The sequence below is a fragment of the Apis mellifera genome, linkage group LG8 (assembly GCF_003254395.2).
Source record: "Apis mellifera strain DH4 linkage group LG8, Amel_HAv3.1, whole genome shotgun sequence".
Lineage (NCBI taxonomy): Eukaryota > Metazoa > Arthropoda > Insecta > Hymenoptera > Apidae > Apis > Apis mellifera.
Window position 1 is genome coordinate 11,514,266 of NC_037645.1, and position 16,190 is coordinate 11,530,455.

Below are 16,190 nucleotides of genomic sequence, written 5' to 3' on the forward strand. Positions count from 1 at the left end.
TATTCGAGCGAGGCAAACTTTGGATAAACGGAACAGAGTGGAAATCGGATACTCTTGTAGATACTCGTAACTCGAAAAGAGCTACGCCACTGTAAAAAGTTTGATCATGTTCTATCACAGTTTCGATAAACTGTCTTGTGCGCAGAGAATGTATTGTCAACTCTTTTGCGGTTCCGCTTGAACGGGAAATTTTTCATATTATAAGCCAAAGAAATTACGACGGGGAGTCTTTGACATATCTTTGGCGGTAAAAAAGTATGCGCGGCAAGTGGCGGAAAGTATTTTTTAAAAAGGTCAGAGGTCGGAAGGAAAACTCGACGCGTAAAAAAAATTGATCCACCGCACAATGAGCGCATCAAAGAAACTCATTGTTACGGCAAAATGAAATGAGACTTCCCCCTCCCTCGTTATTAGATTTCATCAAGAGCAATTTTCTACAATCTCTTTTCCCGTGCAATAAAGTCTTCATATTGTAAGTAGCCCTCGTTTCAAAATATCTTACTATACCTTCCATTCTTTCGTATCGTATAACATCTCATACCAGTAGTAACAGAGCCATCTGCGGCGCCTGGAAGAAATAACCTCTCGTCCCATAAACGGTCGAAATAAAAGAAATGTCTCGCTTCGAGGTAAATTTTCGAAGAAGAATCGCTTTTCGTTCTTAGCTTCTCTATTTTTATTTCCAATAACCCGATATAATTATTATATCCCTCCAAATAGAATCAGTAAATATTACGATTTCGCGTGAATTCGTATATTTGCACGATTATATATTTTATCGTAATAATTAGCAATGATAACATATAATCACGTTTAATACACGATAATAAAGTAATTTGTTGGTACTATCGCAGAGAAGAATGACAGAGAAAAATATATAGTGCAATATATTTGTAATCAACGATATGTTTAAACAAATCCGACGATTTAACGTGGATAACCTAAATACAAGGATAACCTAAATTCCGAACGTTAGCGATACAAAGCGCCCCCTGTATTTATGGAAGATACCTAGCGCCTCGTTGTGGAAACACGGCTTTGGTTTCAGCACAATGTCATCCCCTCCCTCTCCCGCAATGAGAGATCGTACAATCGGTGATACCGTCGCCAAATACTAATTCCGCTAATGCAGAAATCCAATTACGCGGAACGAACTGCGTGCATGAGATGGAGTTACTGTGCGTTATATACGCGATATGCGATCGTGAACGGCGCGATTTTCAAAAGCGTTAATCACAGCGTTTAAACGGTTAATTTAACCTCAAACATCCCGTTAAATTTATCAAAGTTTCTTTCGTGAATTATGAACGTTTTTTTCGAAAAACTAATACCCGATTCACTCTTCCCCATTAATGGACCTCCATTAACTCGATTCGAATTTTTTCAAATTTCCCCTCGTGTCTCGATTTTCTATCATAATATATATTAATGAGCATACTTATAACCGAGTTAAAACTTTCCAAATTTCTCTCGTCACTCGCGTTAATTGGCTATTATCATCATCATATAGATAAAATTTCTAATCTGATTTAGAGTTAGGTTAGATTTGTTCATTTACATAATAATGTATTTATTAATTTTCTATTTCTACGTCTGTGTTAATTTAAAAAAGAAGATGTATAAAATGGTATTTATCCTAATTTAAAAAAGAAAATTAGATTTTTTTTTCTACATCGAAAAATTATGAATACAAATACAGTAAAAATAAATTAAAAATTCCAAACCGATTTTTGATAGTTTTCGGTAACGAGAAATATTTACGAGTCTGTTGTCAGCACCATTCGTGCGAAGAGGGCGCTGGTAGAGCATACACAAAAAACAACGTAACAATTATATTGAAAAGAATAAGTGACATGAATAACAGTGGATACGATACACTGCTACCTTTTGAATAAACTAAACAATGAAATCTGATACTGTGCGATGGAAACAAGCTAGCGTGGACAACAATTCACGGACACAATTGTGGAAATAAATTAAATATTCATGCCGAGGAACAACTGGAAACATAACCTAGTATATAAAACACAGATTCATAAATAAATACTCGTTCGTATCAACTTTGAAACTAAATTTTCATTTATTACGAAGGTATACCAATTATGATTAATATTTCTTAATTGAAATTTCTTTATTCGTCGATATTTCTTTCCTTTTTAAAAATATTTATTCGGAAAAAATCATATTCATCATATTATAACTGAACCAATGAATAAAATAAAAATGAAACGATTTAAAATATGAAAATATAAATATCATTGGTCAGATGGATCTAAATTAAGGAAAGCTGAACCATTCGTCTTGATTTTTCTTTTTCTTTTTTTTTTTTTTTAGATAGAAAATTTAGCCTGGAACATGGCCAAGAGATCGCTATCGTACGGAACACCGATTAAACCGAATTTCTCGTTTCGTCCAATTTTTACTTCCCGAAAAAATTTCTCCAAATTTAAATACCCGTTTAATTTTTTAATTAGCAAGATAATTTTTAATTATAATTACTCTAATTATAAGACGCTCCTTAGACGCTGCAAGTTTTAATTTTCCTCATCTATCTTCTTAAAAGTAATTCCATCTCCCTTGGAACAGGGATTTAGCGAATAAAATGGCTTAAAAAGGTACATGACTTTGCACCTATTAAAGATATTTGATACTTTTTTTTTTTATTTTACGCAAAAGAAAATATTCTTTAAAATGTTGGAATTATTATAATCTTAGATTTTTTTTTTTTTTACTTAAGCAAGTATTTGCCTTGAATTTTATAATACCAAAATTTTATTACTTTTCTGAAGTATGAAATCTTCAAGCAATATATAATTTACGTTTCTTTTTTTTTTTCTAGGAGCAAAATTCAAAATCTCCATTCCTTTCACGAGAGTACATACTCTATCTATGTAGCTGAATCTAAATTGAAATCTGATTCAAACCACCCTTGTGAGCCACTGGCAAACGAATAAAAAAAAAAATGTTAATCTCGTAACAAACTTTATAATTTTAACTTTATAATTCTTTCTCTCTTCTATAAATTATAATTATACATTTTATGAATTTTACGTTCATAGGGGCGAATATTACGAATTACCGCATTTCACGAGTGAGGCAAATTTAGATTGGGTTGATTGATTGGAAAACTTATCTACTGATAAATCGAAGTTGTGCACTGGAAAGGCAGCGGTTTACTCGGCCACGAGGAAAAGGTGGAGAAGGTTTAGGAAGGCGGATGGAGAATTAATTTAAGTGGCACTCCGCTATAAAATTAGAAAATTTTACTCTCACGGATTTACATTTGTTCAATCCTTTTTTTTTTTTATCGTAACGATATATTTTTATTTTAGTTTTAAAATTTATTTGAACCTCTCTCAAATTTTCCCTCTGACAATTACGAGCCGTAAAAATTGATAAATCGAATTCGAGGATCAAAGAATTTAAAAAGAGGATAAATGTATGAAAAATAATTGTTGAAGTTTTAAATCCTCTTTTTAAACTTTTATTAAACAAAATACGCGTATATAGGCATAGGATTATCTATAATTGATCAACATTTCAATATAAAGTTGAGAAATATTCTGTAAATTTTTGAAGAAGCGTTTAAATTTCAATTTTATATATATATTTTTTTGTTAAATTAAATAACTCAAAATTAAATAATTAAAAATTCACACAGTGATTTGTGCATATATGAAAAGTAGAAGTTTTTTTCCTTTTTACTGCTATATTTGATTTGCAAAACTTTACAAAACTATGTTAAAATTAATTTTAATGGTCATGTATGTATACATATAACAATATTATTAGCAATAATATTCCTAATGTTAGTTTTGACAATTTTTGTATTCTTTTCAATCTTTGAATGGTCTATGCAATACGTCTTTTTTTATTTTATTATAATTTTCAGTTTTATCGTTTTTATCGTTACTTTGTTGAATTATCACTTTTTATTTTTGGCCCATATCCATCGAATAATTTATAGAATAAAATTGTCAAGGATATTTTGTAGCAAATAGCCATAATTTTTTTTTTTAATAAACATTTATTTTCAATATTCATTTTGAAGAAGAACGAAAAAAACGTTTTTATTTATTTATTGATTTTTTTTCCATTTTATTTCAAGTTCTTTCATATATTTTATTCTTCTATATATTTATATATTTTTTATACATCTATTTACTACGTATTTTCCTTTTCTATTCTAATATTAATTAATGTCAATCTTTTTCATTTTATTCAGTCATGTATTTATACACATTTTTGCGATAGAAATAAATTACAATTGAAAAACAATTTTATCGTTTACGTTTTAAAAATTAAAATCTTTCTTATAATTACGTCAAAAACCTGGAAAAAAAAATAATCCTTAATTAGACATTAATATCGAGATCACTGTGCGTAATGTTTCCAAAATTGGTGGCGTTTCGATGAATCGAAAGGAGAGGGCGTGGCAGGGAAGCGAAGCTTCATTGTCTATTTTGACGAGGGAACCCGCGGTAGTGGAGCTATTTAAAATTTTAAAGAGCAACCGACTTTCGCCGTGCAAGTGCCATTTTAAGCTTCCGCTTTACTTTCCACGGAATTCCTCTTCCCTTCCTCCCTCCCCCTCTCTTTCTTTCGCGAACCGAAAACCGTTATACTCTATACTTCGAGAATTTTTCCTCTGAATTTCTCCGAGGAAATTTCTTTTTTTTTTCTTTTTTTTTTCTTTCCTTTCCTCTCAGGGAACAAGGAAATCTTACGAAGAATCGACGAGACTTTTTTTCACTGGACAATGAAAATACACAGGCCCTTTGTTTATATTTTTTCTTTTTTATTAGGTTATGTCGCATCAACAACATCTAGAAGTTGTTAGCGACATTGTAGAGCAAGTAGGAAATGAATATATTACTTACTTTATCAATTTAGTGTTAAATAAGTCGAATAAGTTTTGAATCTTCTTGTCTTTTAGGTTATTTTTGAGTGTGGTTTCTAATTTGTTACGAAAAAATTTATATTTGATATAGTGAAGATGTTCAATGAGTATTATAGCATCATACACTTCACATTGAGGTTATCTTGTTTTTTCGTTTTCCTCTTAAAGAAGGAAGAAGTCGTCCCTTTTCTGAAAAAAAGGACATTCGTCGCTCGAATAGTAATTAATTGTAAGAAAATAATTCGTTAAAATTATTGGAAGAAATATTTTAAAGTTTACTTCTCTTTTTTTTCAGTTATGTGTCCTTTATAGCAATAATTCTTTCGATACGAATATAATGCACGATAAATTACATTGTGTATTTTAAAAATTATTCGTAATCAAAGATGAATTATTCTATATATCTAGAAAATCAAGATATATCCTTTAGAATATTGATTTATTGATTAACCGTGTAATTTGTCTTGTTTTCTTGTTATTTTTGTCGTTGATGGTGTTTATTTTATCCGAATTCTTTTTTTTTTTTTTAATTAAAATCAACCACGAAATGATTTATCGAGTTTTTTCCACCAGTGTCCTTGTGACTTATCGACATGAACATTGACGTAAGTACGCACGCCTGACTCTGACGGATCATATACGGTGTGAATGACGGTGAGATACTGGTAGGATATTCGACAACCGACGAGAATTCTAGATTGGAAATTACACGGACAGGCTTTATATCGGATTAGTCGAAAAGTAGTTTCATTTTTTCACACGAGCGTCGCTAGTCGAACATTTTATCCAATCAACTTCACTCTAAACCGTGCTGTTCATAAAGTAATTTCGTTTCTTCACGCGATAGTCGCTAGTCGAACATTTATCCAATCAACTTCACTCTAAACCGTGCTGTTCATAAAGTAATTTTATTTCTTCAACGCGCGAGTCGCTAGTCGAACGTTTATTCAACCAACTTCATTTTAAACCGCGTTGTTATTATTATACTTCGAAAGTTGGTATTTCGTGGTTTATTTATAAGAAGTTTATTTGTTCGATTTTGTCTTCGGGAGTATTTTTCGTGCGTGATAAACAAAGATGCGAGACGGAAAGGAGCATTTTCGCCATATTTTACTTTTTTATTATCGAAAAGGTAAGAATACTGTTCAGATAAGAAAAAAGCTACACAGTGTATGAAGAAAGTGTATACAACAGTATCGAAACTTTTCAAAATTTCTTTCCGACAATTTCGACGTTAAAGACGTTACAGAAGATCGGTCGAAGACAAAATAAAAGCATTGATCGAAGCAAATACGATTCGATAAATTGCTACGAGAAATTGAATTTGTCGAATTCGACTGTTCATTCGAAACGACATAAAAGTTAAAGAACGCGAAAGAAGATTGTTCGAATTGGTGAAATTTATTTAAACTTAAATTTTTCAATCGTCGTTATCGTATTAATCGAAATTCTTTTTATCCCTTTGAATAAAGGAAAATTGATATGTGTAAATTTTACATATCAGCTTCCTTGAAAGGGGAATTATTTATATCTCGAGACAGACGCGATGACAGTTTGTTATTTAAAGTTGTTTCGAAGCGTGGCGTTCGACAATTTTATTGTCCAACGTCAAACCTTGAGATTTTTCCTCGAGAAACCTCTTCTCTCGGATCGAAAATTCGCGAATTCAATTTATCCTCGCGTAAACGAAATCGATGCACGCGAGTTTTTTTTTTTTTTTTATCATCTACGTGTCTATACTAACTGCAGAAATATTTCGAGGAATATTTTATATGAGCGAGGGGTGAAAGCGTATCGAGGATTCGTGAAAAGGTATATCGAAGGTGGAAAATCCGCGTGTTCTTCTCGTTGCATTTTTGTTTTATGCATGAAAGCATAGGCGAGCGCCTCGGATGACGAGTTTCGCGTCGGTTGAAAGCCGTCGACGACTCGAAGAGAATCGAAAAGTTTTCCGTATTTTCCGTCGATAAACAATTTTCTTTCGGATTCTAAAAATCATTTACAACAATTAATTTATACTACATTTAAAAAGAATTCTTCTAAAAAATCTATCGAAATTTATTACCAACGAATTCATGCTTCGCCACGTATGAAAAAATTTTTATTTCGCATTTTCTCGATCCACGAAATACCGAACGTATCGTGTACATGGAAAAAAAGAACGGCGTGAACAATAACAAAGCACGTAAAGCGTAGCGGGTAAAGAAATAAAATCGAGGTTGGATGAGTAAAAAGGAAAAAAAAAAAAAATGAAGATCGATATGGAACGAATATGGACGTAGAAATGGACGCAGGTGCAAGCGTGTTAATCGGCGTTAAGAGATCGATCCTTGGAATATTCGAGTCAAAATATTATCGTCATTATCAGTGGCCAGAAACTGAGAACTGCTGAAAGCTATTTCGACACATATTATACGAGATTCGAAATCCAGATTCACATACTCAAAGGTATTACTAAAATTGGAACTAAAATTCTACTTTTCCCTAAATGGAGAAGCCTCTACAGTTGTGTGTTTAATCTAAGTCGGAACAATTAACAAATTGTGAATGTGGAGTCGAATTTTCGAGATTAATTTCGTCCATTATATATTTAAATTAAGTAAGTATTTAATATAAATATTTCTCTGGGGAATTTTGAATTTCTCCCCAAAGGCGCGAGGACAAAGTAATAAAAGTTTTCGAAAACTTTTGGTTGATAGAGGGTTCGCAATATATACAAGTTTCGAGCAGCTGCGGTTGACGAATTTTCACTGTAAATCTGATGCGGGTACCCAACGGTTCACGGGTCGTCTGTTATACGCGTAAGAACGTGGACTAACTTATTTACGTGCAGGCAATTGGCCATTAACTTTCAATTGAAACTAAAGTTAAAAATATCGAATAAAATTACTTGTTTGAATGAATAACGAATAACAATTTATTTCTAACTATTATAATTAATCCGCTTTTATATAAATTATTTGCGATTATTATTGCGATAACTTTATTATTAAATTTTATCCATGTGCGCTAAATATACATACTAAAAAAGTTTTAAACCAAACATATTCTCCCGGAATGTATAAAGAGATTTCATTTCGGCAAAAACACGTGTCGCAAGAAAGAAGGCTTGTCCAATAATAAGAAATGAATTTTAATATCTCGATCCTGGAGCAAGGAATACAAAATTTAATTTCGGACGTGCTGTTTACTCGTTGTTGAGAAATGGACGATGATACGAGCAACGTGAAAGAACTTTGTATCAACATTGCCAAATTTTAAAATAAATGACACGGTCAACCGCGACTCGTAAACTCTACTTAACCTATATTTTGCTCGGCATATTTTCACATTGTCCTCTTACATTCCCTTCGGGTTATAAATTGTTTTTCTTAATTAGTTTAACTGTTTTCTAGAGAAGCGAACGATATTCGATGTTATCGAACGAATTTAGAATATTATTCCTGTATAAGTTTACGCTTAAACTTTTTCAGCCGAAGCGTATCGAAATATTAGATTAGCTTCCGAGGAAGATTCTATCGACGAGAAGATCGTTCGATGGTTGCTTTCAAAAATTCTGATCTGGAAACGAGAATCTTGAAAACGTGCCTCGAGGTAGACCGAAATCCGTATCGAAAGAAGATAAGTCGAAAGGCGAAGTGGAAGCTGATTCACGAACGAACATTCGCGGACTTTGGACGCGTCTCCAACGAGACGGTTTTCATACATTTGGGTGCGCACGGTGAAGTGTAAACAAGTAGATGGCGCGCCAATCGACGGAGGATCGACAGTGCTGCGTTTGGAAATGCGCTCGTCGCGCAAAGCTTTGTTTTTGAACGCAATCGTAACCCATAACAGTATACCGCACGATAATCGTACGCGATCCGGACAACGGTTGAACGCCAGTGAAAATTCTAAAAGAGTGTCGAAAGTATCGTTACGGCCGAAAAAAGGCACGGCGACTGGACGGCGGCCCGTAAAGAGAACGATTCGTTGTTCTTTTTCGAATCGAGGAGATACCGTCACGGCGACATTCTATCGCCGAGAAATCGATTGAGAAACAACTCGCATTGGCCGATAAACGTGGACTGTTTTTGTGCATCGCAAACCACTCTATCAAAAATTAGTCGAATCGAAACACGAAATCTTAACCCATTCGTCATACTCGCCGGGCGTTTCGCCGAATGTTTTTAAATAAAATAAAATATTGGACACTCGTGAAAGTGGAATGGCAATATTCGAAGAATTTCTTCGCGCTGAAATCGTAAAGTTTAAATTTCAAAAATATATTGTAACAAAAATAGCAATTTCTAATAATTGTAAAAAAAAATCGAGGATTGTTTAACCTTCTCGAGACCGATATCTATTAATATATTTCGGAAAATCGATATTTTTCTTCCTTTTGTCGAGATTAAGTTAATTATACAAAATTCGAACGATTTCTAAAATTGATATACGAAGAAACGATATCTTGAATTTTAATTTATTCAAACGAGAGAATCTGTAATGGAACGATTCAACGAGAAATTTGATGAAAATAAAGTTGGAAACATTTTAAGAAACTTCCAAGTCATTAATACAGCTTCCCTTTCTCTTTATAATCCTCATCGAGAGACTTGGCCAAAGTGTTGAAAAAGAACAATAATTTATAACGCGATTCGAAAAACTTACGTTAACTTACGAAATGTAAATAATTATTCCATGTTTATTTCGATATAAAATTCACGGAAAATATCTTTACTTATTTTTCTCGTTTATACTCTACGCCTGTCAATCGAAGTTATACTATTATATTTGAAAATAGTGATAAAAATTTCTAAGTTGTGAGAAAAGAAAATACACGTTTTTAAAATGTCGAATTTCATACTAGTTTAACTTTTTGACAAGCGGCGAGAAACGCGACGAAGACCAAGTAACTTAACTAACAACAACCACAACTCGTCAATCAACAAACTACGGTCGAACTCCATCTACAAATCGTATTACGCAAACGTCACATATTTATACCAGATGCGTAGCACGACGTTCAAGCGCAAACGTATTCAGCGTGTCTTAGAATCCCTTGAGCTGTTTAAACATATATATATATATTATACATAACTTTGTATAAAGTTTAAATTATCCATCATGTCAAATTCTTTAGTCTAATGGAAATTTGTCGTGAATATAAATCGATTTGAGAGAGAAAAGCACAAATTTTTAGAAAGCGTATAACTTAACCTAACTTTATTGCACGTGTTAATTTGCAAGATTTCTCGAATTGTGAATTGCGTTTCTCCTCAGTCTCTTGTCTATCGCTATTGTTATTAAAGGAATAAATTAAAATCTGATCTCTCCTTTATCGAATTTTCTAAATGATTTATCATCTTGGAATAAAATAACTTTTATTTCCAACGAGAATTTATTTCGAACGATCTTAAACATTATATTAATTTCATTTTCGAAATTAAAAAGAATGATTTTCTAAGAGTTACATATGATTAAAGATGAAATTTAATAGCAATAAAGTGACGTAGTTATTCCATTGCAAATATTTTCGTATCGTAGATTTAATATTTTGATTTTCGAAATATCCATATAATTTGTTTGATTACAAAGTTTGGTTAACAAGTCAACGTCTCTGATAAGACATTGGAACCGAAAGACGAATATCGAGTCGTCGAACACGTGAATTTCCCGCAGAGCAGGGGCAGACGAAGTTTAAAGGTTAAACCGATGAATATGTAACGCGAGGCAAGCGCCACCACCGTGAAACTTTACGTGTTACAGTCTTTGAATACATTGGATACGTTGCCGTGTTAGTTGCCGTGACGAATCTGGTTAAAAATCTGGTTTAACTTTGGCCGGGGAATTAATTACATACGGTTGGTACAAGATTTCAAGTTCGTTTAAAATTTATCGGCAGATAGATTATTCGCGTTAAAAAAAAAAAAGAAAAAAGAGATAGAAAGGATATTGTTTTCAAGAGAATATATATATGTTAGAACGACAACGAGATACACGTTCGAGGACACGCTCATCGCGCTCGCTCTCTAATTATTCTGTTTATGCTTCCGAATCCCGCATTGTATATCCCGCAACCACATCGCGCATCAGCCCGCGTTTGCTCGATCATCGCCCACGTGAACCAAGTTTAATTACTTTTGTAATTGATACCCGTATAATATGAATATTATATACGCAAATAAATTATTTTGTTTCTCGTAATCTCGAAATAAATCTTATTATCGCGATGAAATTACGAGTCTTTTAACAAATGTTTTCTTTCGAAAATAAATACGTTATACATATTTATTTTTTATTTATTTATTTATTTTTTTCAAAAACGAACAGAAATATTTCCAAATATTTATCGATAATCGATAAAAATATAAAAATATTTATCGATAATCGATAAAAATGTAGGATATTGAGAATTAATTTCCAATTGATTTGGCCGAATGAAAGAGGATACGATTTTTAAAAAAAAGAGGGGGGGAGGGACGAAAATGATTCCTGGTCCCCCAACATCGGTTAAAATGAGTGGAATAAGTAGCGAAGGGATGATGAAGAGTGAAAATTTGTCGAAACAGGTCGAATTGATGGCAATGATAGGCGCCAATCTAAGATTTGGGATCGGCGCATCGGGTAACGCGTCGTCAAACGCGACCAAGGTGTTCCAGTGTCATCCAGGGGGCGCGACAGAGGCCAGCCTCATCTTCGGCCTCGGCGCTCTGGGCATGGGAGCGAACTTCCTGCTAATGGCCCTGATTCTGGCCAAGCGACAGTTGCGAAGGTAATTCCGACGATAATAAAGAAACTTTTTAAAAAACTCGAAACAGCCATTGGGATATATCTTACTGGAGAATATGTTCAGATGTAATTTTTACGTAGAAAAGCAAGAATTAAATATTTATTGATTAAAATTCGTGAAATTCGTTGAGAAAATTTATTTTCGATTGAACGAGGTCATTATCTGATAAGGAATCTAGATTATATATTATATTACAAAATTTATCAAATTATTATTGTGGAATCGAAATTTAACGTTCGATTAAAGTTTACAAATTGCTTTGTAGTTTGTTTGATGTGTAAAAGGAATCAGTTAGTGAAAAAAGTGTTGAGAATAACGTACATTAAAGATGTATTTCATCTATTTCTATTCTCACTTGAAATAATTTTTTTATTTTCCAAAAATTATAACTGAATGTACAAAGTGAAATCATATTCAAGACATTGGCAAGATATTATCACAATTGTTTTAATAATATATTGCAAAATGAATAGTGTGCATTTATCAAATTTTTTTCCAAATATTATGATATACATCATTGTAAACGTCACAAAGAAAATTAATAGTATGCACCATCTCATTATCCAATTTCTATTGCATTAAAAATAATTTTTCCCTCTTCCAAAATTTATGATCATAAATCATTGTAAACGTCACAAAGAAAAAGAACACTGTACCACTTCATTATCCAACTTTTATTACATTAAAAATAATAGAAGAAATTTTATTGCATTAAAAATAATTTTTCTTTAAAACTATGATTGAGCATATGATTATAAAGATGTCTCATGTATTAAATTATGTCTTCTATCAAATTAGAAATAATTTTTCCAATGATTGAGCATACAAGATACATCACAATCATTAAAATAATAATTCTAATGTACAATAGAGATATCTGATGTATTTTATGTACTTCCATTAAATTAGAATTAATTTTTCCAATGATTGAGCATACAATATACATCACAATCATAACAATAATGATTTTGATGTACAATAGAGATGTCTCATGTACTTCTATTAAAAATAATTTTTCCAAAAACTATGATGAGTGATTATAAAGATGTCTCATGTATCTCATACACTTCTAACAAATCAGAAATAATTTTTTCAATGATTGAGCATACAAGATGCATCACAATCATAACAATAATGATTTTGATGTATAATAGAGATGTCTCATGTATTTCTATTAAAAATAATTTTTCCAAAAACTATGATGAATGATTATAAAGATATCTCATGTATCTCATACATTTCTATTAAATTAGAATTAATTTTTCCAATGATTGAGCATACAAGATGCATCACAATCATAACAACAACGATTCTGATGTACAATAGAGAATACTTCTCTTAAAAATAATTTTTCCAAAAACTATAATGAGTGATTATAAAGATGTCTCATGTATTTCATACATTTCTATCAAATTAGAATTAATTTTTCCAATGATTGAGCATACAAAATGCATCACAATCATAACAACAACGTACACCATAGATAATCTCTTATGTCTCACGCTGTACTTTGTCCCACTGAAAATAATTTTTCCAAAAGAATCTGACTACCAATCGAATTCGAAACAAGATATTTCATTCATCGTACACGAAACCAACCACCCAATTGCCTCGTGATTTCCAGATGGTCACAAGGATTGCTGTTCCATCAGGCGATGGTGGACTGCGCTCGGGCCGCGATTTTATTGCCCCTAGGTTCGAGCATCCTCAACTGTCAACCGATGACCAAGTGTTCCCTGGTCGAGACCGCGTTCCTACTGCTTGTGACGGTGTCCACCGTGAACATGCTGACTACAGTGCTGAACGACAGCCCGATCTTCCCCGAAACCGACGAGGAGGCGGACCTCGCCGCTCCTTTGCTCATGGACTCGCCCCAGGCAAGCGCTTTCTTCTTTCATTCTCTCTCTCTCTCTCTCTCCCTCTCTCACACGCCTCTCTCACATTGTTTTCACTTCTATGGACTTCGACACCTCTTCTGAAATCTGACGCTCAAGCGGATATGATACGTAATTCGTCTCTTGTTGTTTTTCTTTTCTTTTCTTTTCTTTCTTTTTCAGTTCTACTCTTTTTGCTATACTATAGAGAGAGAGAGAGAGAGAGAGAGAGAGAGAGAGAGAGAGAGAGAGAGAGAGAGAGAGAGAGAGAGAGAGAGAGAGAGAGAGAGAGAGAGAGAGAGAGAGAGCGGGAGGGAGAATTGTTCGCAAAGTCATCAGCCTTTAAACCGGGTGGAAGTTAAGCCAACTTGGAAATCGTGTAATCTCCGAGTTGCACGATATCTTGGGACGAAGATGGGGGGATAGTTAATACGAGAACGAGTTTACAAATCCTTATGTCGTTAACAATCGTGATAAGATTTTTATGGATAGTCTTATTATTATTATTATACACTCATATAATATACGAATTTTAATAATTATTCCAATAAAAAGGAAGTAAACGATTTAAAAAAAATTCTTTCGAAAAATTCCATTGCCATTTTTCGATCAACTTTACCGATGAAAACCGAGTTTTATTATTTCGCCTGAAAATGATGAATGTTCGTTAAAAAAAAAAAAAAAAAGTTTCGCTCAAATTTCCGTCAATCGATAACGATGATATCGATTATTCCGATAATTTTATAATCTTGTTAATATTACCTTCGATTGAATCCAAGAATAAAACGAATTTTTATTATTATTATTATATTTTATAAAATAACGAAACGTTAAAAATTCCAAGTCCATCGATAAAAATATACCATTCTCGTAATTGAAAATTGAAAAAAAGAAAAAAAAAACACGAATTATCTGGACAGTGGATAGCATGAATGAATACGGAATGAAAGAAAATTCGACTATATTCGAAAATAAAATTGGAAACAGGAGCAAACCAATTTTGCCCCAATTTCGACGAGCTAATTTACATGTTCGAGAATAAAGAGCCTTTTTTTCTCTCCCCCTCTCCCTCTTCTTTCCCCGCAAATCGAATTCCGGGAAATGTTCGTAAGATGCATTTTCAGTCGGCCCCGTCTCGTTTAACTCGATCAGAGACGACTTAAGTGACGACCGAGTGCCTTTGAGGCGGGTTCGAGTTTCAAATCGATTTAACGAATATAGCGTGGGAACTGTAAAACACGTCTCTTCACGTACGAATGGCACGTCTAGACCCATAGAGAGAGAGAGAGAGAGAGAGAGAGAGAGAGGGAGAGGGGGAGAGAGAGAGGGAGAGGGGGGAGAGAGAGAGGGAGAGGGGGGAGAGAGAGAGAGAGAGAGAGAGAGAGAGAGAGAGAGAGAGAGAGAGAGAGAGAGAGAGAGAGAGAGAGAGAGAGAGAGAGAGAGAGAAGCGACACTCTTTAAAAATTATTTATGGAACAAGTAACGGCCTCTCTCGGAAAAATGTTAAAACTATAGGAATCTTATTGGTTTTATTTATTGGCAACAATGTGTTGAAGATTTGAGCTTCTTTTCTTTTTTCTTAATAATTGACAATCATGATAAAATATTTCTCCACAATCATTGGCTTATTTTTTGTTGCAAATATTTCTCCTACTTTATTATTGTTAATTATAATAGTAGAAATTATCATTGTTGATTAACTTATATATGAATTTTTATTATTAGATTTAGTGAAAATCTTCCAAGTTTTAGTAGTGAATTTTTAACTTTTTAAGGTATAATATTTTTTTAACTGAATCCTTCAATTTCCATTATCTGTCCATTATTGTGATTATTAATTTGTATATGAATTTTCATTCCATTAAGGTTTAGTGAAAATTTTCCAAGTTTTAGTAATGAATTTTTAATTTAACCTATATAATATTTGTTTAACTGGACAAGAAGATCTCTTCAATTTCCATTATCTGTCCATCATTGTGATTATAATTTGTATATGAATTTTCATCATTAGTAAAAATCTTCCAAGTTCTAGTAATGAATTTTTAACTTTTTAAGCTATATTTGTTTAACTGGACCAGAAGGCCCCTTCAATTTCCATTATCTGTCCATCATTGTGATTATTAAATTATATATGAATTTTTATCATTAAGGTTTAGTGAAAATCTTCCAAGTTTTAGTAAATTTTTAACTTTTTAAACTATAATATTTTTTTAACTGGATCCTTCAATTTCCATTATCTCTCAATCATTTTGATTATTAACTTGTATATGAATTTTCATTCCATTAAGGTGTAATGAAAATTTTCCAAGTTTTAGTAATGAATTTTTAATTTAACCTATAATATTTAACTGAAAGCTTCTTCAATTTCCATTATCTGTCCATCATTGAAATTATTAAATTGTATATGAATTTTCATTAGAGGTTTTAATGAAAAATTTCCAAGTTCTTGTAATGAATTTTTAACTTTTTTTTTTAAGCTATAATATTTTTTTTTAACCAGAAAGCCCCTTCAATTATCTATCTAATTTTTTTAAACGAACGCGTCTAATCTCTCCGCGAGTTTTTCCGTCTTGAAAATTTTAGAGAAGAGAAATTAGCCATCGTCATCGACAACGAGTGAAAATAAGTATCATCCAAGTATCAT

At 32.6% G+C, this 16,190-nt stretch overlaps 2 protein-coding genes across 5 annotated transcripts in view; one reads left to right on the forward strand and one right to left on the reverse strand.

The window, feature by feature from the left end:
- The window catches only part of LOC551016 (midasin), a 114,686-nt gene that overhangs the window by 77,250 nt on the left and 21,246 nt on the right, over positions 1-16,190 (reverse strand). The gene's annotated exons all lie outside the window — the stretch shown is intronic.
- LOC100576746 overlaps positions 1-16,190 on the forward strand; it is a 48,355-nt gene that overhangs the window by 23,696 nt on the left and 8,469 nt on the right. For 3 of the 4 annotated variants that reach the window (XM_006568522.3, XM_006568521.3, XM_006568523.3), the window contains exons 2-3: positions 11,452-11,654; positions 13,297-13,549. In XM_006568522.3, coding sequence (XP_006568585.1) covers positions 11,461-11,654; positions 13,297-13,549 — 447 coding nt within the window. In that variant the 5' untranslated portion in view covers positions 11,452-11,460. Of the gene's footprint in view, positions 1-10,405; positions 10,744-11,451; positions 11,655-13,296; positions 13,550-16,190 lie in introns of those variants that run through there. The other variant, XM_003251195.4, reaches the window with a different exon arrangement.